Source organism: Calypte anna, chromosome 4B, assembly GCF_003957555.1.
Source record: "Calypte anna isolate BGI_N300 chromosome 4B, bCalAnn1_v1.p, whole genome shotgun sequence".
Lineage (NCBI taxonomy): Eukaryota > Metazoa > Chordata > Aves > Apodiformes > Trochilidae > Calypte > Calypte anna.
In genome coordinates, this window is record NC_044249.1 from 13,102,097 (window position 1) to 13,125,381 (window position 23,285).

Below are 23,285 nucleotides of genomic sequence, written 5' to 3' on the forward strand. Positions count from 1 at the left end.
CCATTTACAGGGCATCCAAATGTTTTCACTAGAACAGCCACGTGTATGAACCGTTGGCTTCCCTCTAGCCTATAAAATGCTTGGAGCTGTGGAGTCCCATTGAATTGAAATCAGTGAAACAGGGCTTCATGCTTACAAATCACACACAGAATCCAGAGTATCTGAAGACCTTCACATTTTTTCTGCAAAATTCTTCCTGTTCTTTGGATCCGGTTATTAATTAAGAAACACCCTTCTAGTTAGCAGGATGACTGTTTAGTCTGAAAAATTGTTTACGGTCTAGTGGACAATTCTGTGAAACCTGTTAAATAGCTGACCTAAATTTTTCAGATACTGGGATGAAATCTACTGGCATAGTTGAAACAATGCTCAGCCCCCTGGCAGCCTGATACTTCTTAGGTTGTGACAGTAATCTGCTAACAGTGTTTAAGAATTCAAAGATGGCTCACTATGGCTTTTCTTTTTCCCTGCTTAGTAGTTTTCCTTAATTCTGAAATGCAAAACAATGTATTTTAAATTAATTTACCAGATTGGAAAATATAATCTCACAAGTTGGAATGGACCCGTCAGACTCATCAAGTCCAATTCCTGTCCCAGTGTAGGACACCCCAAGAATCACACCATGTGCCTGAGGGCATCATCCAAATGCTGCTTAAACTCAGGCAGGCTTGGTGCTGTAACTACTTCCCTGGGGAGCCTGTTCCACTGCTCAACAACGCTCTGGGCAAAAAACTTTTTCCTAATATCTAACCTAAACTTCCCCCAGCATATCTTCCTACCATTCCCTCGTGTCCCTTGGGTCACCAGAGAGAAGAGGTCAGCACCTGCTCCTCCTCCTTCCCTAGTGAGGAAGCAGTAAGCTGTGATGAGGTCTTCCCTCAGTCTCCTCTTCTCCAGGCTGAACAGACCAAGTGCCTTCATCTGCTCCTTGTATGGCTTTCCCTCTAAACCCTTCACCAACCTTTCAGCCTTCCTCTGGACACACTCTATGTTCTTTTTGTAATGTGTTGCCCAAAACTGCACACAGTACTCAGCATGGGGCCGCACTCCTGCAGAGTGAAGTGAGACAAGTCCTGCATCTAAGTCATTTATGAATATAGGAAAGAGAACTGGTCCTAAAATGGATCCCTGTGAGACCTTGCTAGTGACCTGTCGCCAGTCTGATGTGACCCTTTGAGCTTGACCCAGCTGGATGCTGGACATTTTATTCAAAGGATACTGTGAGAGACAGTATCAAAGACCTTTCTAAAATCCAGAAAGATTACATCAGCTGGCTTCCCATGGTCAGCTAGATGGGTTACTTTGTCAGACAAAGAAATCAAGCGAGTTTTTCTCAGACCTATGATTAAGAACCGATTCTGCAGGTAACTAAAACATCTACTACATAAGGCTACTCCCCCGTGCAGTTTGCAATTACCTGAAAGCCATTCACTGTTGTGTGGAACAACAGTAGCTTTCTGATTTGGTGTGTGCATCCCTTAGGTCAACTACAGCTACCAAGGAGTACAGTGAGCCTACCCCTTTGTTACTGGAAGCTGTTAAAGCTTAAGAGAGGTGCTAAGTCACTGAAGTGGCTTATCTGGAAGGTGCTGTGTTGATGGTCCTACAAAGGTTAAATTCAGCCCAAAACAGGAACTTCAACCAAACAGGATCTTCTGTATATGATAATCCTTTTTTTTGGGGTAATGAAACATTGGACATACCCTGTGGCAGAGTGACTCCCAAGTGCATTGCTGAAAATCATCTGAAATTAAGAAGTTGTGCTGTGTACAGGGACAAAAAACGTGTTACTAAGTTCAAGATTCAGTATCTGGTTCTATATGAATGTAAGGAAACAAATATAGTCTTTTATATCTTTTGATAAATTCTTTTTTATGTTCATATGCCAAATATATATTCTTGTATCTCTTAGAAAATCTCCAAGGTTAATAATCATGGCTGAAATTCAGTTCAATTCAATTCTTCAGAAAAGCACAGTCTGAAAGTTTTTTCTTAATAATTGGAGCCAATAGACGTTCCCAGTAGTGAAGCTTTTTTCTTTTTTTTCCTTAATTGCAAGCACCAGCAGAAAGCTGTAGTTAAGACACTGACAATAGAATAAATAGCTGACTTGATGGAGCATGCTTGGGTTGTAGCCAGGAATCTCATTGGTAGATACACTGTCCTTTGGGACAGTCCTTTGGGTTCTTTCTGTAACCTTTTTTCTTTTTTTTTCTTGATTTCTTTATTTTAAGCCAAACCTTTATTTTTATAAATCATTAATTCCAACAAAGTGGTCAAGTAGCTTGTGACTCTTTAGAGAACAGGAGAAATTAATACTATTTATGAATTATGGGTTGGTTCTGCTTTTACTTATATCAATATACAACCAGCAATACGTGTTGTGCATTTATTAGGTTTAGATAATCCTGAGTGAGACTGGTATTATAGTTCAGTTCTGCAAAATGTTGTGTTATTTCCAAAATGTCATGTACCTAACACCCGTAGTCTGGAATTCTGTTCTCTCACAAGCTCCAGCATGCAGAGAGTGTGGCATAAATGTATCATCAGCAGATTAATTATGTGAATAACCAAAGTGAATGCCTACAGTTTCTGTATGTAGGAGATTTCATCTAGTGATCAGGAGCAGAGGAAGTGCCAGCTAACTAACAGCATGGTCCAAACTGTTGGAGACTGATGTTGACCCTGCATTAAAGAAAGCCAACAGCTGTGCAAAGAACATAGGTTCTTCCCATTCTACCTCTGTGGGGTTGCTATGGGAACATGAGTATAAGAACCACTAATATGGACTGGCAGCAAGTGAAGAAAATCTATTTTGAGTGACCTAAATATAAAACATAGCATTCAGCTTGATACATCAGTCATGGACTAGTGCTTCATGGTTGTTTGACCAGTGAATCTGTTGAATGTTGAGCGAGTGAAAGTGTTACTTGCTGACTTTTCTCATAACCTGAAGATGTTTTACTGATGAAATTAGTTTTTGTATTTTGTTGGCTGTTGGAGACATAGATGAGTAATTTACAGAGCGTGGACCTAATTCTTGAAGGGGAAAAAAGTGATACTTCTAAGAACAAAGAATGAAAGACGTGAAAATTTCATATCTGATCTTGTAGGGAAGACCAGAGCTTATTTCCTTATGAAAGGAACAAAACCAAACAAAGCAGTTTAAAAGCAAAACTGTTAAGATTTAAGAGTAAATTGAAATTCAGTTCAAATTTTTGGGAGCATCACCTTTGTGTTCACCAGAATAATGCTGCAAACAATCTACTTCTCTTTCTTATATCACTTTACATATATAAAGATACTAATTCTTGTTTTCTTTTTAGGTGATCCTGATCCTTACCAAGTATTATCATACTGACATGGGGAAAGTGCTGGAGAGCTCTCTGTGGCGGTAAGTTCTCTGCTTTTCCTGTAACTTTCTCTGAATAGATCTGTCTTCTTTTTCCAAACTGCTACTGAATTGAGCTGGTAGCTGACTGATGCCAATAGTGCAAGATTATCCAGATTTGCTTTAACTTTTGCTCTTATTTCTTTCTGAAATGAGCTGCAGTTCACTAAGAAATACCTTGAAATGAGTTTCAGTTGGAGAAACAATGACAGTATAAGGTACCTGCCTGGTGCTGCTTAAACAGATGCCATTTCTTTTACTTCTTGTAGAAGTTTTGCTTCAAAGTTACTTAAAAACTTTGAAATAAATATTGTGTTGGGATATGTGTGTTGGGAGTTTTTTGAGTCTTATGACATCTGGAAGGATGTAATAATTCAAATAAGATTTTTAAATTGATGCTCATTTCTTTAGCATTTGTCAATTAGGATATTAATGTGCTTGTTGCCTGTGTGAGCACAAATTGCATCTGCAGGTGGGTATCACCACAACACCAGGGGGAGGGGAAGACTTTAATATCAGTCTAATGTCATAGATCAAGATTGCTATTTTCCCATCACATTCTCTTCTCAAGTGTGTGTATTCTAAGCTTGCCTGTAGGAAACGTATTGCTATAATTTTGCTGTGCTCTTGGTGTGCTGCTATGTCTTGTTTTTTCAATTGTAAACAGGTACCTAGTTTAAAGAGGTTTAAGCACATGAAAGAGTATAGAGTAACACACGTGAACCTGTTTGGAGTTATCTTATTTATGTGTATCATTATTGAATGAGATCTCCTATCCAAATCTGGTTATCTTCTGATGTGTTAATTTTGTTTTGTTAGATAGGGTTTGTGTTCTCTAATTTTCTGTGCATCTGTATAAATCTTCTACCACAAATTTTTGCCAGACCCATTAGGTATATTTAAAAAGTCAAAGCATTTCATTACTCTCAATAAATATATGTTACCAATGTTTGCTACCACTTTGTGCTGGGTTATCTGCAGCAGAAGAAATATTCTTGAAATATTCTGCTATGATATCTAAGTTGTTGTTACAGATGTCAGCAGACTCATATGAGGAGTCTTTGTGAATTTCTTGAGCAACACATAAGTTTTCAGGTGTAGATAATACCTTGTGGCTTAGGTACTTTTAAACTTCATACTCTTCCAAGTGTTTTTATGGGGACCTAGCCTTCATCTGAGTGAGCAAGAGACATTACAGAGACATTCCAAGAAAAGGAGAAGTCAAGAGAATAGGGAACAGGACATGCTGCATACTGGCCTTGGTAACTGTTTTGAAAGAGGCTGCATTGTCATAAACAGGTGGGATTTCTCCTAGTGATGGCAAATCTACAATACCTTGTATCCATGCTAGTGGATGAGTAGTCCTGTCTTGCGAGAAACAGTGGTCCTTGTGGCACAAGGGTATTTTTAAGTAAAAAAGAAGCCTCTAGTCACAAAAAAAGAAGGTGTAAAGGAGGGAGAGTAGGATTAAATGGAGACTTCTTAGAATTGGCCGAGCTCTTTTTAGGGCTATTATGGTTCACTGGTAATAATCCTTTAAACTTACAAGATAGGAAATTAATTGCACATTTGTTTCTCTTTTAATTTTCGTCCAACATCTTGTGCAAAGACAGCTAACATGGTAATTTGGATGCTCCCATAACTGCCTAAGCACACATTGTTTTCCTGTTATATGCCTCTGGCCTGTATGACATGTACAATATGTTTCAAGTTTTGCTATCCACGCTTCAGTTTAATCTACTACAGAAGTCTTTTAAACTTACTCAGTTGGACTCTTCAAAATAAACTCTCTGCTCTTTCAAATTAAACATAAAACAGGCTTCAGCTAATGTTGCTTTCTTTTCAGAATATAAACACTTTAAAAAAGGTCATTCAGACCTTGCTGACAGCTGGTATAAAGATCTGGTGTGAGCTGCATTTAAATAAAACTGGTGTTCGGGTGCATCATAGGGAAATCAGGCCCTTTTACTTGTAAGTAATACATGTACCAGATGCTTTGGTTGTTTATAAAACTTGAATGGAAAAGCTAAAAAAAACGAAGTGCTTAAAATTTCCACTTTGGCCAGGGATGGTAACTGATCCATCCCTAGATATGTTTTGGACTCACCTCCTTCCTCTGCTCACAGCAGCTCAGATGCAGCACATGTGGTTGTGCTGCAGGAGTTACGAAGTGCCTGGATCTGGAGAAGCACAAATGAGACTAACTGGTGCAAAACCAGTAAATAGTTCTTCTTTCTGTTGAGATGTAGCTCATTATTTGTACTAAATAAACTAAAATAAATACTGAAAAAAGCTGTCATGAAACTTCTGTGGTCTTCTCTGTCTAAAATGATTGGGTGTAACTCGGTGGAACTTTCTGTTTGCTGATGGAGTCCAGGTGTTGTTCTCACATTGACAGCCTGCCCAGAATGCACGATCTGTATATTTTTAAACATTTTTTTGTTTTAATCCCTTTTGCATTCCTTTCATTTGCATCAGAACAAATATACAATAAAACAGGTGTGAAAAACGTTATGTGGTTTTGTGGGGTTTTTTTTTCAACAGACAAAAACCACTAATCCTTGTGAGATTTCAGTGCTCTAGTGGGAATGTATCTTGTCTGGTTATTTACTGAATTGGTCCAATGTTTTTCTTCTTGCCCAGATAGATCATATCAGACACTTGATATACTTTAAGTCTCTGAGTGAAAATAAACTTATTCCATAACCTGATAAATCCCCATGAGGTTCATTTTTTACTGTTGTTAATCTTCCACTCTTGTCTTGCCAATCAGTAATATTGCCCTAGCTTGCATTTATAGGTTCTTTTGTTTCTTGAAACTATATCCCTCTTTCCTTCTTCTAAAATATTTTTTCTCCCATCACTCAAAAGTACTGTTTTGCTTTTTTTTCCTTCCCTAATGGAACAGGGAATGAGAAGGGAAGGGTGGCTCAGTGATCCAGTGATGCTTATTTCCTCTTAGTCACCTCAGAGCTTCAGTCAGATTTTTAAGCGTAATGCAAAATGTTGAGGAAAACACCAGTCAGACATACAAGCCTGGAGGAAGGGCTTTACTCAAAAAAAAAAAGATCTAGGTAACCAATTCCTATGCCTCTGCAGAGTGTTATTTTGTGCAATTAATTTATGCTTACCCACATAGGTCAGGATCGAGAGGCCTAAGTTCTAGTTACCTTGGAATAATTTCATTGTTGAATAAACATGGAAAAATGGTAGTGGATAATGAAAATCTTAACTAGTTTTCACTAGTAGCAGCCATGTCTGGTTACACTGAGGCGGTGGAGACGTAAATCTGTACATGCGTGCAGTTAGAAAACACTGGAGTGTGCCTCTCTAGCCAGCTATTTCTGATACTTTCCTAATTTATTTATTAATTCTTAAGGTTGGGGTAATTTGTATAGTTATTTGACTCAAAATAGAGTAGGTAAATAAAGGAGGTTATATTGGTTGCCTCTTGGATATAAACTAAAATAACATACTGAGAAGTAAAGAGTTGTGTTCAGTTTATTTTTAGAGTTTCTAAACTGCAGTATGTATTGGGAATGCAGGTTGATTGTTGTGTTAGATTTCATTAGCATAATGAAAAAATTGATGCTGTGACTAAAACTAAAAATTCAGATACTAAAATTATCTTCACAAATCCTGCATATATTGAAGATACTTTGCATACTGTTACTGTCTGAGTCCACACATATCTTTATCCGGCACATATACAGTATGAAAGACCTGAATCAAGTTGACCATTTAGGATAATAGATACTTGAGTATGTGTTTTCATGTGCTTTATGGACCAGTTTGTACTAAAATATATAGATGAACATATTTTACAACCTCAGATGCCTGCTTGCATATGTTGCATGCCTGCAGCTTTAGATGTATGTACTCGAATCTTAAAAACAAGTATTTTAACTTTGAGTTGGTAGCCACTAAAATTAATGCTATTACTTACCTGTAGACTGGGGTTAATGTATCTTAATAAGGTATCCTGGAAATATATATAGTAATATGTAATAGTCGTTGTTATTATAATCATTATTAAATTTTATACATGGGACAACTGAACTGGTAAGTGACTGCTGGACATTATGACGTGACTCAGCACTGTATGGCTGTGGAATTGTCTTCCAATCCTGTCCTTAGACTGGCTCAGGGTCCCATTTCTGGTATGTGTGCAGCCTTCCCCTTCTTAGATTGATCTAAGCAGCACATAATAGGTGCTGCTCTTGGTTGCTCATGAAGTTTTCATTGTATGTTATCAAGCTGTAAAGATATGGTAGTGCTAAAGTGACTTGGCATGTAATTGCCATTGTTCCCAATGGCATTACCATGTTGTTATTCCTTTTTTTACAATAAAACAAATGGCATTTTTAAAATATTATCTGTATTGTTAACTCATGCCAGCATTGCATGCTGATGCAGAGATGTTGGCATGTTTTGTCCCTTGTCGTCAACCATGAACTGCTGAATGAAGAAACAGACTTTTCTACCTGCTTAAATATGGTTCACTCTCCCAGCTGAACATACTCAGACTCCTTGCTCCAAATGCAGCCCAAAGAGGAGGAGGAGTAGCAGTGCTGTGTGAAGAAGCAGCAAGTCTGTGTCAGTGGCTGGGCAGGTGGAGATGAGACCAACTAGGTGAGCCTCACTAACAACATGGGACATGGCAAATCTCAGGGAGTCAGGAAAATCCTCCCTTTGGTGGCACAGCTGTATCTGCCCCCACAAAAGGCCTCGTCTTCAAAGCAAGACCCAGTTGTACAACTCCACTGGCTATCAGTAGTGATACAGTGACTGAACAGTGCTTCGAGCATTTACAACACACTTAGTGCATACAATAAAGTTAAAATCCAGATTACAAATAGAAGAGAATTCTTCTAAAGTAGATGCAGTGAACAATATACCACTCAGAAAAGTAAAACTTTCTGGCCCTGTGTGGCTCACAGAGTACCAGAAAACAAATACGGACATTTGTTTGCAAACTCTTTGGACTTGTAGGTGGAAGTCATTTCACCTGTTTCCTGAAATTAATTTAAAAAGCAAACAATGAACCCCAAATATATATTCTGGTGCCCCAGTGAAATTCATTCTTGGTAGGAAGTGTTGCATAATTGAGCAATGGTATTCTGTAACAACTTGAACTTCCAGATGGTCTTATATTCTGGTTCTTCTTTGAAAGGTGACTTTGTAGAAATTGCCCCAAGGGATGGAGTAATTGAGGCTGTGATTTCCATATCAATTTTCCCTCTTACTGAGTAAAAGCAAAAAAAGAAATGGTTTTCTAATTATTAGCTCAGTGAACTCAGCTTGGGATCTAATGTCTCATGGTGCTTTCTTTGGATAATGCATTATCCTGACTAATGCAGGTTCTGCAATCAAAATAGACTGCCCTCAATTATACCTGTGTAGCTCTTTTGTCCTCCTATTATATCCTTATTTACACCTGTCCCACTGTGAAAAGATTTTGGACAATACTCTTGAAAAGGGCATCCTAAAACTAGAGTTTTATTCCTCTTTATTCCTTACCGGACAACAGAGTTCTGTGCTCTTTGATCTTATTTTCATATTCACCTAATAGCATTACAAAGATATTCATGATATTTGTGGCAATTTCTGTCTTGCTAATACTCTACAGTGCATCATTAAGAGGTGAATTATGCAGGAATGTCTCTGTTTTAAATTTTTCTAGGCATTTAAAATGAACTATAAATGCATAGTTAGAAACTTAATGTAGAGGATTTCAGCCTATCAGCAATGTTTGATTAGGGATGTCAGATAAGGAAAAAACAAAGACAAAAGGCAAATAATAGACAAAGGAAATGAGCATGTCCTGACAAATCTTTGAATGCACAAGATATTGAAGAGATGGCCGTTGATGTTTTAACAGGCAGTGGTATTGATTTAGAGATCTCAAGGGTGCTGATGCTGCAGTGTGCTTCTGTATTATGTACTCTGGTGGGCACATGACCTGCCAGAGTCTTTCGTAAGACCAAGACCTATCACATTGGCAATGACCTTGCTCTTACCTTGGTGCTGCACTCATCCTGTCACATGTTTTGGTGGCAGCTTTTTGTTTTCCAATAAAGGAATTAACTTAGGTTGTGTGTGTTTGGAACCGTTCTCTGAGTCGTTCTCTGAGTCGTGACCTGTTGACCCCTCTGAAGGAGATGTCTTTTAAATGGCTCTCCAGGGCACAGGACTTAGCTTAAGGAGGTTCTTGTTATGGTAATATTATTTTAAAATATTTTTATGTCTAATATGTATGAAGGTCTGAACTGAAAAAATAAATTGCACAGGCAAGGAAAAACTACCAGAGACATGATTGCTGAGCATGTTAAATGCCTCTTGGAGAATGGGGATTTTGATACTTTGCACGTTGATTTAGTTATTTATTTATTCTTTAATCCACTTTATGGAAAAGGAATTAAATCATTGTGAGATATAATAAGTGAGTCAATTTATTAAGAAAGAATAACAATTTATTTTAAATGGCGTAAGAATCCTCTCCCATTGGTTGAGTAACATGAACCTAAGTCATAGAATTTCTGATTGCTTTAGCTGAAACTGCTATCATAAACATTTTTTATAGGCACAGTTTGTGTGGGAACTGTACAACAGGTTCTTTTTCTAAGTGGTTTTCTTTTGGCTGGGAATGACTGTAGTAGAATAAGCAATCTTTCCTACCCAAACCTCATCCAAGTTGGTGGCAGTAGGAAATTCCAAAAAGGCACTTTGCTGGTGTTTTCTCAGCTCTGTCATAGTATCTTACTGCCCAAGCCTCCCTAAATAAAATTATCATCATTCTTGCTAGCCTCAGCAGACAGGTTTTAGATGAGGAGTAAAGAAACAATCTCCTTCTCTGAATTAGTCGTCAGATTTTGCAATTTTGTGTGTTTTGTGTTTTGGTTTTGTTCTCCCTCCCAGCATAAAAGAGTGAAGCTTGCATTGGCACTGCCCACAGTCCACTTCTATATGATCAAACTGAGAGTTTCAATCTCAGAGCTTTTATTGTGGCATGGTTCCTCTGTACTAAATTCAGATAGAAACAGTTGAGCCATCAGTTTCTAGCAAATCAGAAGCATTTGACTGCATTGTCATCCATTAACTCCCACTGTCAGCAGGCCAGCACAGCAGGGAGGTGCAGTGCCCATAACCTAGGGGCAGATGGAATGACACTGTGTATATATTAAGAAATGTTTCTTTTGCCACTCTGCAAAATGGAGTAAATAAGAAACAACAATCCAAACAGCTAGTTTCATTGGTCATCATGTTTTTATGATGATAAATGAGGTGTAAAAGCTTTAGTAGGACATTTTTAAAAACCAAAAGGGCAAAGTCATAGCTTAACAGAGCATCTGGTAAAGTACATATGAAATTGCACTCAGAAACTAGTGATGCTGCTGGTTCCACCTTCAGCCTACTGTGTGGACTTGTTTGAAGAACCTACTGTGCTTTCCTTTGCTTAATTTTTGCCCGGTTTGTTTCTTTGGAATATAAGTACTAACTGTACAGACCTTCAGCAGTGCTGGGCTGTAATGCTACATTAATATGAAGCAGTTGTAACATTTAGAGCTGTTTAATACTTGCTTCTAAATATTTTGGCTTGAGCCTCAAAAGGATAGGAGACCATCAGAGAGAGAGAGCTCTTGCATACCATGAGACCCATCCTGTAACACTTCATGTACTTCCACTACAGGCTGGTTAATGTCTCAGCAGCTATTTTGGAACTGCTGGTTTGCACCCTCCCAGTGTTCTCGCAGTGTTAGCACCTTGTGTCACTGATGTTATGTGGCATGCCAGCAGCTTCACTTGCTTCTTTAGTATTTGTGATCTGCTCTATTGCATCCCCTGTGAACTGACTGCAAATTAATTTGGTTGTTAGGACTGAATGAATGAGCAGCTGCACAGTAAGCTATGCAGAATAGTATAGAAAAATGTAGTGCTGATGTTTTATGCTCTTGTTATTTCTGCAGTGTGGAAGATATTTTTTCAGTGTGAATAATTTCTCAAAGGCAATATTTCCCATGTAACTTATTTATTATGAACTTTGTATCGTTAGACAGCTTTTTCTGCTTTACATTATTAGGGATTGGGAAAACCAAAAACTCCATACAGGTCAGTTTTTAAAATGTAAATACAGCATTATGTGCTGAAGAATTTAGGGATGTCATTAGTTTACAAAAATTAAAAGCATTTTACAGTAAAATTTAAATGTCTTTAAATGTTTTGAGTGATTTTTGTGTTCTGGAAGTTGAGAGTTTTCCTTCTCCCTGCAAGGTGTCATTGAACAGATGACAACAAGTCAGTCAACTGAAACTTTATCAGCTATTTTTGTGAGCTTTTCTGGTTTGTTTTTTATATGATGTTTGGTTTTGTCCCAACCTACTTCCATTTCCCCTCATAAGAGGGGAATAACCTTTAAGAGGATAACTTTTAGGTTTAATTTCCTCCTATTGCATAGAGCTGGCATAACAACTTACTTGGTATCAATAAATAGCCATTCTTTAGAACTAACCTTCAAAAAATATCTTTCACTTTTTCACCAACTTTCTCTCCCAGTGGCCTTTGCTTGCTATCATCCCCCTACCTCCCTTCATTCATAAAACTGGGTTTCTGTCTCTTTCATGGCTGACTTATGCAGATTAGACTGGAGAAGCTAATTTTTTTATGAGGTATTAAGTGCCTACCAAAAGTTTTTGCATATTTGCCTAACATGTCATCTCCTAAGCTCTCTTTTGAAACTGTTCCAGAACTGATGTCCTGACAGCAGCGCTTTTTTCCGATAGTTGCTTTGACAGACTGTAGGTATTTCCAGGACCTGTGAGCACATTTGATCCCAATTTTCTATCGCAGGATCTGAAATTGTAATTTCAGTCTGAGAGAGGAGGACATACCTGTTATCTCCTGTTTATTGAAAAGCAGCTGTCTGTATTATGATACTTTTTTCAAATCTGGGATGTACTTCCTCTGCCAATATTGTTTTTCTTGAAGAAGGTGAATAAAGTTTGAATTACACCCCTTGATAAAAAGACATTGCAGTATCAGTGAACTACAGCTACCTCTGGGCAAAAGCCAAGGAAACAAGTAAAGCAAACACTCAGTAAAGTGTACTTTCTTGCTAACAAAAAGACTAACAGTTCAGCTCAAAAGCATCAACCTAATTCAAACTCTTGATATCCATCCTCTCATGCTTTCTCTTCTGGCTGGAAGAGGATGTCAAGTCATGCTTTCTGTAAGATTCGGATACTTTTCTGTAAGGCTGATCAGTCCTTAGGATGGCTGGCTGTTGCTAAGGCTTCAACATAAAATGTGAACACATGGGAGAGAAAATTATTTTAGATTTTCTCTCTTCCAAGACTCTGGAGACTTATCACTTATCATAATTCTTTCCATATGCTGTCCACTCCTTAATGTTGTAATGTCTCTCTGAGGTAGAGTGCATATAGAAATACATGATTTAAAAAGTAATTTTTGCTGTTCTGAAGTACACTGACTAGAGTTGGAGATTTCTCTTTTTTTACTCTACCTATAGGCAGTGTCTCTGCTAAATACTGGTCTCTCAGGTTTCAGTTTAATTTGCTTTTTCTTCATCCTGACATGTAAAAGTAGAAAAGCAGTATTATTTTATTTTTAGCCCTAGTAGAAAATAACTGGAAGCAAAATAGACATGTAAGAGAGCTTTGTATGCATCATGATTACAGGTGCATGACACTTGAACTCTGTTATTTTGGCGCAATTTTTTTTCATCTTAGTTCAGACTGCTTTTGCTAATGGGGAGGATGCATCGGGATATTATTACTGCTACATGGTGAGAGGGCAGAGCTTTCTGTCAAAGTGCAGAACCTCACTCAGAGTGAAAATTCTAATGCCTCTTTCTACTTGGCCTCAGGCAAATACGTGATTTTGTCTGTTTTCCAGTGGAACATGTCCAAAAAGCATATTCAAATAAAATTAAAGAGGCAAACAAAGTTAATTATTTAAAGATCAGAAAACTGTGTTACAAATATACTGCATAAAACATCCTAATCTTATACCTATCACAGTATTACCTTAATTCATAGGTCATAGTTCAAGGAGATGTTGACTCCTGGCCTAAATATATCTCAGGTACAGTATCTCTTGATGTGCAATGGTATAAGGAATACGGAGTTGTTTTCAAAAAATTTCACATTGAAAATTGGATGAAAAGTGCATTTGAAAAGGCATGTTAACATTTGTAAAGTACTTCAGTAAATGTGTATGAGTTAATATTTTTCTCCTGAGTTCCATTTTAAGTTTTGGTTTTTGTACTTCCAAGTGGTTGAGCTTTAGAAAACTTCCTGAAATTTCATCATGGGAATTGATACACATTGATATTATCACAATAAAGCTTATTATTTCTTTTTTTCTTTAGCATATTTGGTAGGGTTTGGAATAGGACATATGTTTTCTGAAAATCAGCTGACCAGTTAGATGTTTGCTTTACTAGGAAGTTTCTTCTGTATTGCATACATTCAGATAATAGTTTTGGTTGCAAGGGAACTCTGGTGGACATTAAGTACAATACTTAATATTAAGTACCCTGCTCAAAGCGGGGTTCACTGCAGAAGTTAATCAGGTCAGTCAAGTCCTTGTCCTGTCCAGTTCTGAAAATCTTCCAGAACAAAGACCCTCAGCTTTGCTGGGAGATCTCTGCTCAAGCCTTCTTGCTGTCACTGCAAAAAATTATGTCAACTGGAATTTCCCACCTTGCAACTTGTATTTGCCATCTATCTTTTCACTGTGTACCCTAGTCTTGTTTTATTTATATGCCCCTTTTAGGTACTGGAAGAGTGAGATGCGATTCTGTGAGCTTTGCTTTCCAGACTAAGCAAACACAGCTCTCTCAGCCATTCCCTGTATGTCATGTGCTCTAGTTCCCTCTTTGTTTTTGTGACCCTTTTATTTTATCCCATTTGTGGAAATGGGATAATCTGTCCTCTCAGAGTCCTTGTCTGCTGCTCTCTCCACATAAAACACCCTCTGCTTGGGTGCATGGCTTAGAATAGTTATCCTAATTATCTGAATATGAAAATAAGTGTGACAATTCCTAAATGCCGAAATTCTTAACAGTAGAAATTGCCTTTTAAAAAAATTACCTCAGTACCCAGGTCAATTCATTACCTCTTGAAAAAGATAACATTTGTGTTGTTTGCATTGAATCTCTCAGTGAAAGAAGAGTGGGGATAGCAGCATTAACTTTTTGTCCTCACTTTTGTTCTGCAGTATGAATTCTTGATGGGTTTTGATTTAGTTGCTGGTACATTATTTATGATGTCTCTTGGCTGCAGCTGCTATAGTCTGTGAACCAAAGCCAAGTGTATTGTTTCTAGTCATAGAACTGTAGTTTGTTGTGGAGCAACTCCCAGGTAATTAGGCAGGATATGCTGTAATTGGTTCGAATGTGGGCTCTCCTAAATAAAACATTAATCAGACTGAATGACCGGTTAAAGTAATTTTTTTTTCTTTTGAAGATTTGTCTGCCACAGGTAAACTTTATTGTGGCCACAGACATTAGGAAGAATAATTTTGCCAGGAAAAGAAGAATTATGTTAGGTTGTTTTATTTTTTAAATGATCCTTCACTTAGGATTGTGTTCTTTTAAGTGGGAATATTGAAATGTGCAAAGCAGGATTTCTGAAGTCAAGTATTTATGTACCAGTCCTGGGTCGTAGGTAAGGTCTAATTCGAAGAGAGGACTTGAGACAGCAGTTTCTACTACTTTTGATTTTACACAGTTTTAGACAATTTAGAGTCTACTTTAGCTTGGCCTATACTTTCATACATGTAAATTCTTGATAGACAGTGTTTGAAGGGTCAAAGATAGACACCTGATGATTTGGTGTAAAATATGCTGATTAATTTAAAAAGTAATCATGAACTGAGAAGTCATAACAGGCACAATTTGACAGATTTCTGGTCTCTTTGTCATCTTCACATCAAAGATGGATTCTTTTGATGAGTATGTGATGGATACAAGTTAACTGGAAACAATGAAGAGGAAATGGGATGAAATTCAGCATTAGCTATGAAAATTGGAATATACCATAACTGCCCCCAAAATCTATGAGAATCTAATGGATTTGCCTCAATTCTTGCACCAATATTGCAATATAGTCCTTGCAACAAGAACATGTAAGGTTGAGGATGGGGAAACAAAAGAGAGTCAAATTGTGTTTGTTCCATTTGTTTGTTCCATTTCGTGCTTTGTTTGTAGAGAAGTTAAAGAATGAAAGATCAAAGTTTTCTCTTTCATGGCTCTGTCCTCTCTTGAATTTCTCTTTTCAGTCAATGCTTTTTGTGGAGAGGCTCTAGTCTGCTCTCCTGCAGGAAGGAAAGTGAATTACTGCGTGTTACATGTTACAAAGTCAGTGTTAAGATGACCTTGAAGTAGAGCCTAAAACAGAAGACAGTGACTCTCCCATTTTTCACTTTGCCCTATTGTGTGCTGCCTATTCAGTGCTCAGCTTTCCTTTTCACCCTCTCTGTTAAAATTCCCATGAGAAGCAGTAACTCTTTTTGCTGCCATGCTCACTGTAAGTTGGATTTTCCCATCAGAAAGTTACAGAGTGACTTTGCTGTTGGAAAACACTCACTAGAAGAAGTGACCTGAGTTGTGTCGCCCTTCTGGATGGGACAATGCAATGATTTGTCTTAACTGATGTAAAGGGTGCTAGTGCTTTTGGAAGGATTTGAGCTGTAATGATTAACAACAGATTTCAACTGCAGTTTTTACTAATTGTGGATTTTTTACAGAAAACATGCGGAGTGCTATGGAACTAGTAATCATCTATCATTCTTTTTACCTATTCTTTGTAGCCTCTGAGAAAGCAGATTTTTGATCACTCAAATGTCTCTTCCACAGATGAAGTCCTGCAGCAGAGGAGTTAAAATAGAGCTCAACAGCAGAAATTTTCTCATCCAGACATTATACATGGAAATATTTTTTTTTGCATCACAAAGCATTTTCATTTAGGCAGAAATCAGGTGATGTTAGCTTGAAGTAGGAGGAGGGCAATGCCAGTTGTATACAGGGTAAATTGTTCTTAGTGAAAAGTGTTGGTTTAAAAGGCCTTGACTTCCTCTATGCATCTGATGATGATTGTGTTGGTTTGGACATTAAAGTGGAGAGAATTGATGTGTTAGAATAAAGTCTCATCACATTGTAGTGTAACAAGGCAACCAGGTGCCCCTAATTGCCAGGGAATGAGCATGAGCTTGTGTTAAGCCCACCTGTGCCTAATTAGGGCAGGCCCCCACTGCGCATGAGCAGGACCAGGGGGCCAATAAAAGGTGAGACTTGAGAGATAGGTGGGGCTCACTCCTGAGCTAGCCAGCAGAGAGATCAGTTGCTCTCAGAGCAACAGCACCGATCCAGGCTAGTCAGCCCTGTGGGCTATAGGCTCAGAACACTGTTTGTGAGTCTCTGCTGCAACACCTGGTTGGACCTTGAAGCGCCGTACCCTAAAAGAGGTTCGTCTTGCTACATCACATTGTTCTCAGCTTTTTGATCTGTTCATTGCTCTGTTTCAGACAAGGATCTTTGCTGAGCCTCATCCCTTATCACCCATTCTGTCACTTTGTGTAGTGGGTGGAAGGTTTTGAGGAGGCACACCCAAGACCAGTTGGCTCTAGAGTAGATTCTTGGCTCTGGATTTCTTCTGTTTGATGCTGAATTACAGGAATGCCAGTGCTGTACAAGAGTCCTTCTCCCCCACCCATCCTTAACTCAATCCTGCCCAGGCAGCTGAATGGCAGTGAGACAGCAGGTTGCACATAGGCAATAGTTTCTACCTGTTGCAGTTTGCTTACAACACCTAGCTTAGCTCCATATTGAAATTAGGCATATGGATCAGTCCACTTCTGCTTTAAGATAGGAGTATAAAAATATAGGTGTGAGAAATCTGATTCCCTCTAGCAGTCTGGGGCCACTGCTCATCATTTGGTCAGCAGTAGGGTCAGACATTTGGCAGGGCATCTGCTGCTCTCATACTTTATTTTAAAACCAGCATGCGACTCACCCAGACTAAGGAACTGCTGAAATTAGACCATGCTGTGAAAGCATCTTGTAAGGCTCACCAGGGCATTATCAGTGCTCCCTTTGATGTAAATGGATTTTAATTTGATCAGTGTGTTTGTTAGTGTACTAAATAAATTAAAGCAGTATTTAAATTATCAATAGTCATAGGTAACCAGCCTAAATTTCAGAGGGTGGATGTTCAAACCTTTGTACTTGCATGGTGCTCCTTAAACTTTTTACAGCTGACTATTCAGAATGGGATTTATCCAAAATTATTATCGCTGAAATTAAATGCTGAGATGTCCTTGAACACACAGTGGATAAACAAAGAAAATATGCTGTTCACCATGTTTTGTGTCTTAGTTACTGAGCACCCAAAATTCTTGAGATCTGGTAAGGATGACAACCATTTTGTTTATATAATAGAACAGGAAATACCATCAAAAAGAATTTTAGAATTTGATCCATTAAACCCAAGTTATTTATCTGGGAACAATAAATGTGGTATAGGATGTAGAAAATTACATTGGTATATGGTGGGAAATTGGGAACATAAAAAATGAATCAGAGTGGAGATCTCCATGGTTGTGTTTTCAGTAATTACAGCCTTTGTGTAAACTGCAGTTTTAAGTAGGGAGAAGAACAATATCTTGCTTTTTCTGCTCATGTTGTTGCAGGGGTGATACTGAAATATGTTGGACTCCTGTCTGTCCATTCAAATACATAAAGAGAAGTTGAAGAGAGTCACAGGAAGCTTTCGAAAGCTGATGAAAATGGTGTGCTGTGAGATGTGCAGAGTTCAGTCTTTTAGTTTATCAAAAGGAAGTTAAGGGCTCTTTAATCTAATGGTTAAGTTTACAAGAGGGCTTGATGTTTGCTTTGCTCATCCCCAGTAACCCTGGCTGTAGCCAGTAGGCTGCTGGGAATTGATAGCTGTGTCTATTCATCTGTTTTCTCCTGATAAACCTGTAAATGTTTTTTTAATAGTTTTTCTTAAGAAAGAGAAGCAGTAACTGCTCAGTTGGGTGGGCATGTTTGGTTTCCAATTTGTTTTTGCAGGGGTGGGACAGAGGGAAGGAAAGCCAAGTAAGAGACAGGTAGACAAAACAACTATGTGGAATAAGTCATTGCTATCCTTTACAAAAAAGATTCTAATATTTTGACATGCTAAAAATGCTTTTTAGACAACTTAGTTGATAAATTTCATCACATTTGAAAATTTACAACACTTATTGTTACTGTGCATTGGAAGAGTTGGTCATCTTGGACTGATTGCTCACAGCAAAGTTGTTAAAATGATCAGAAGACCCACCAGAGTCAGTGTCAATTGATGTTCCTGCAGGCAGTTGCATCAGAAGGACCAGGGAGCTGATAGAAATGTAGCTGTGAACTACACACTTCTGCTTGGATGTGGATGAGTCAGATCAGAGCTTTGGCCATTAGCACAATGATCAGTTTCATTTTATTGTATGTTTCATCAATTTTAGGCTTTAAAACCTTGTTAGACAATTCTTTTAAAGATCACTTGTAGTACTGTCAGCCCTGTGTGACAGAGATGAGGAAGTCAGACTCAAGCATGGGTGATGCTCGCCAAGAACCTGGGTAACTAAGAAGGCTTAGGCAAATGCAATGCCTGCAGACCATTTCTTTGTGCCTTCAGGTGCCTACATATTATTTGGCCTTGGAATTTCCTTCTGAGAGCAGATGTATAGATATTATTCCTGTTTTGATTGCTTCTCATCCACATATTCTGTCACTTCAAAGTGAATGTTTTTCCACTTCAATAGGAATGTTTTTCCAAGGTAGCATTAATTAAAAGGAAACAAGGTACTGCAAATTAAAAGTTTATCCAGATGCTGCATGAATGAAAACATCAAATGAGTGAATCTCTTGCATGTCTTCTGTGTTGCTGCTCCTTACAGAACCAATCTCAAGAAAAAGAGGAAATGCCCAATGGCTGAGAATGGTAGCATTTCATAATTTAAAATGCTGTAATTAACCATGTACTTGTTAAGAGGAGTAAAGGTTGGTACTTGAAGGGAGAACCAGGTGACTTATGTGTTTCAGAAACACTATAAATTAGTAAATGCAGATTTTGTTAAGGTTTAAATAGAGATTTTAAGAATTTACGTTAGACAGCTTGGATGTGGGGCATTTCTCTGAATGTTTTCAGTAGATTTTAATGGTCAATTTGGGTAGCATCTGTGCTGGGTAAGCAGTCTTCTCTAATTTAAAAGTTCTGTTCTGAATGGCACTGTTACATTTAGATTGATTAAAAATTGTTACAATTTAAAATAAATGGGCAGCAAGGGGAAAACCAAGCCAATATAAATTCTCTATAGAACATGGTTTTGAAAACCCTTACTATAAATACCCTCTAAAACACCTTAGGAGATTATTGTTTTAGGAAAATCCTCTGTTAAATTTTTCCCTTTCTTGCTATTAATTTTTCTTGCCTTTTTGCTATCAGATGAGGAGTGAGAGATGGTGAGAATAAACTCATTGAGTGTGGTGAGAGCCAGAGTGATGTAATGCAAAGCAATATAGGAATTTTTCACAGCTATGTAGTAATCATTTTTCAGCCCTATGTTCTCCAAACTGGGATAAGAAGCTGTTGGGTTCTTATGAGTCAGCTCAGAGCACCTTCTTCTTTAGGAGGAAGATAAGGAGGAAAATAGATTATTCAAATAACATAAACTCCATTTAAATCCTGTGGAAGTTGTACTAAAAGGACAATCACTCCCTGGAAAGCTTTTTCAATGTGAGAATTGACTTTAACAAGCTAAGCTTTCTGGGATAATAATTGCACAGCTAAGGATGATGCAAATTTAATGGTTCTAAGCAGATGAAGTGAAAGAAAGCACACACTAGGTTTATGCTTTAATTTGTGATTTGATTTACTCTTCCATGAAAGAAGAAAGGTGTTCTGTGTGTGTTGTTTTTTTGTTGTGGCTTGTTTGGTTTTTTTCTTTAATCTAGAAAGCTTTGGAAAATATAAATCAAATTGAGTGCTATTCACCAACATAAACTGCTTCCAGCTTAAAAATAATACATTTTACAACATTAAAATAAAAATAGTTTATTGGAAATTATTATCTATAAAAAGAGAATGATAGTATGTCAGAATAGAGTATTTAGCTGGGCAGTCATTTGTCTCTGCTGGTAGCTCATACCAAACACTTATGAACTCTAAGAAAAGGACATAAGTCTGTAAGGGAATTTCACAGCATCACATAATGATTGTGGGTGAAAGGAGCCTTTCAAGATCACCTAGTCCAAGCCCCTTGTCAAAGCCCAGTCTATAGCAGGCTGCCCAGGGTCATGCTCAGCTGGGTTTTGAGACTCCAAAATCTCTCTGGGCAACTTGTGCCAGTGTTTGACCTTCACATTGTCAGGTCTTTTCCTGCTGTTCCCACAGAATTTCCTGTGTTTCATTGTGTACCTGTTGCCTGCTGTCCTGTCACTGGACATCACAAAGAATGTCTGGCTGCTTTTTTTGCAATGTGCCCATCAAGTATTTACACACATTAAAAGTTCCTCCTGAGTCTTTACTTCACTAGGTTGAACACTCACAGCTCTCTCAGTCTCTCTGACTGTATTTTTATTTTACTCCCTTGAATGATATAGAGTTATTAGCAGACTTTTGTCATTGTTTGTCCCTGTTTCTGTAATTATGAATACATTAGATAGGACTGACCAAAGTACCTGGTGGGACTCCTTTGACTTTTCTGAACAGCAAAAATGAATCAAACCCTGTGTTTCCCATTTTTAGAATAATTGTTCCTCCACATGAAGACTTGTCTTCTCAGTCTCTTGTCCTCTAGCAGTATAGTTTCTTAAACACTTATTGGGGGGGATTTTTCTGAAAGGTTTCTGGAGTAGCTATTTGGGTGGATTTCCCTCTCCAAACTCATATGGGTTCTCACTCAGTACTGCTTATTACAGAATTGGAATAGTTTTTACTAATTTGCCTAGTGCTGACCTCAAAATTAACTGCCCTAAAGTACCTTTCTAAATTACTCTTGGAGACCTTTAAAAAATTGGAATCTGTTTTTGCAATGTCTATTTCTCTATTAGAAAGAATATTTTAAATGAAGGCATTCTCTGCAATTAATGACTTTGTGCTGTCATCTTTGGTTTCCTTTAGAACATTTGCATTGAAACCATCTGGTTTGGGCAGATGAGTAGCGTTGATTTGTCTAAAATGCCTTTCATTGGCACTTTAATATTAGACATATCTTAATACAGCAACAGCAAAGGAGAGTGCTGATGTGGGAACCTTTCAGAGCAGCTCCAGAGTGAACAAAGGTGCAAAACATCAGCTTGATTTCTCTGCTGGGACCTTGTGTCTGGGTGCTCTTCTCTTACCTTACTAATGTGGCTCTGCAGACTACTGTGGCAGGCTTCACATTTTTTAATAGGCTGACAGAAGTTTTATTACTATAATGTAAACTTTTCCAAGTTGTGTTTCAAAGTTTTTATTTTAATCTATTACATTATAGTGTTTTCCTTTTGAGGATTTTTTTTCTCCTGTTATTTTCAGCTGGACAAAAATTCAGCTTGTTAAAATGGCCTGTCATTCTTCAAGTACCATTTCTTTTTAATCAAATCTTCTTTCCTTCGGTCCCCTTTTGGTAGTATGCACTTGCACTGAAATTCAATCTCACGTCTTTAAAAGGACATTTCTGATACTTTACCTGTATCGTTGCTTCTTATAGCTTTTTTATTTTTACCAACCTTCCTCTTTTCTGTGCAAGGATCCTGTTTAACCCACTCCCATCAGGGTATTTTGGCTTCCTTGCTCATGCACAGATGTTGACTCTACGTCCGTGCTGCTTGCAGCCGCAGTGACTCTGTGACAGCCCTGCTGAGATGGATGAAGAGTTGCTTCCCCTCTGAGTTTCCTGGCTAGCTGCTCACCAAGCAGGGGCTGAAAATTTGCTCTTGGCATCGTGCCTTGATACAACATTTAAGCAATCTGCGTGGGGTCATTGAAATCTCATATTTCTGCTGTGTTTCCTGATCCTGCAGTCTCTGAGTTCACAAAGCAAATTGGAGTCAATGCTCCCATCTGGACTGGCCCGGTGCTGGGGTGCCCAACACTGTGTGCTGCACTCCCAGCTCTGTATGGGACTGAGCTTCCAGTCCACAGGGACTGCATCTTATTTCATACATTTAATTTCATTATTAGATTTAGCTAAAAGCTTTTCTTGATGGATAGTCCCCTTACTTTATCTTCTGGTCTGATTTCTTTTTTTTTTCTCTTTTTTTCCTTTCTTTTTGTCATGCTTGCTTAAATGAGACTTTCTTTATCTGTTTTCAGTCATCTGCTATTTGGGATTTGCCAACACCTCTCCTGTTCTTTGCTTAAGAATACAGTGTTTAATTTCCTTCTCAAAAAGATGCATTGCTCCAAACTACAAGTCTTCTTGTGCCTTTCAGTATTCTTTTTCTATGTCTTTTCTTAATTTGCTTTCTTGTTGTGGCTATTAACATTATTGACTCTAATTCCACTAGCAAGTATGAAGATAAGAAAAAGGCTGCATTCTTGTCTTTTGTTTAAAAAAAAAAAAAAGGCAAGTAATGCTAAATATTATCACCTTTTTTTTAAGTTTTTCTCCTTTTCAGTGACTGCCAGGCAGCACTATGTTTCTTTTTAGGGAAGAAGGCCCTTAACTCAAAAGCATTCTTGCCTTTCTCCCTCACTACAGCCACTTCCCTTGGAAAATTTTCACTAAGAGTGAAGAAACCTTTGTAAATGTGGCCATGTGTTTTGCGTGCATTTGTCATCGGTCCTTTTCCTTTTTTTTTCTTCTTCCTTCTATTTTTTATTTTAGTTATACATATAGTTAGACATATTTA

General features: G+C 37.9%; 1 protein-coding gene across 1 annotated transcript in view; it reads left to right on the forward strand.

Annotated features, from left to right (window-relative positions):
• SORCS2 (sortilin related VPS10 domain containing receptor 2) overlaps window positions 1–23,285 on the forward strand; it is a gene marked incomplete at its 5' end in the record, with an annotated part of 484,969 nt that overhangs the window by 177,910 nt on the left and 283,774 nt on the right. Inside the window, one exon of the mRNA XM_030450889.1 lies at window positions 3,327–3,394. Within this exon, the coding sequence (XP_030306749.1) occupies window positions 3,327–3,394 (68 nt within the window). The remainder of the gene's footprint in view (window positions 1–3,326; window positions 3,395–23,285) is intronic.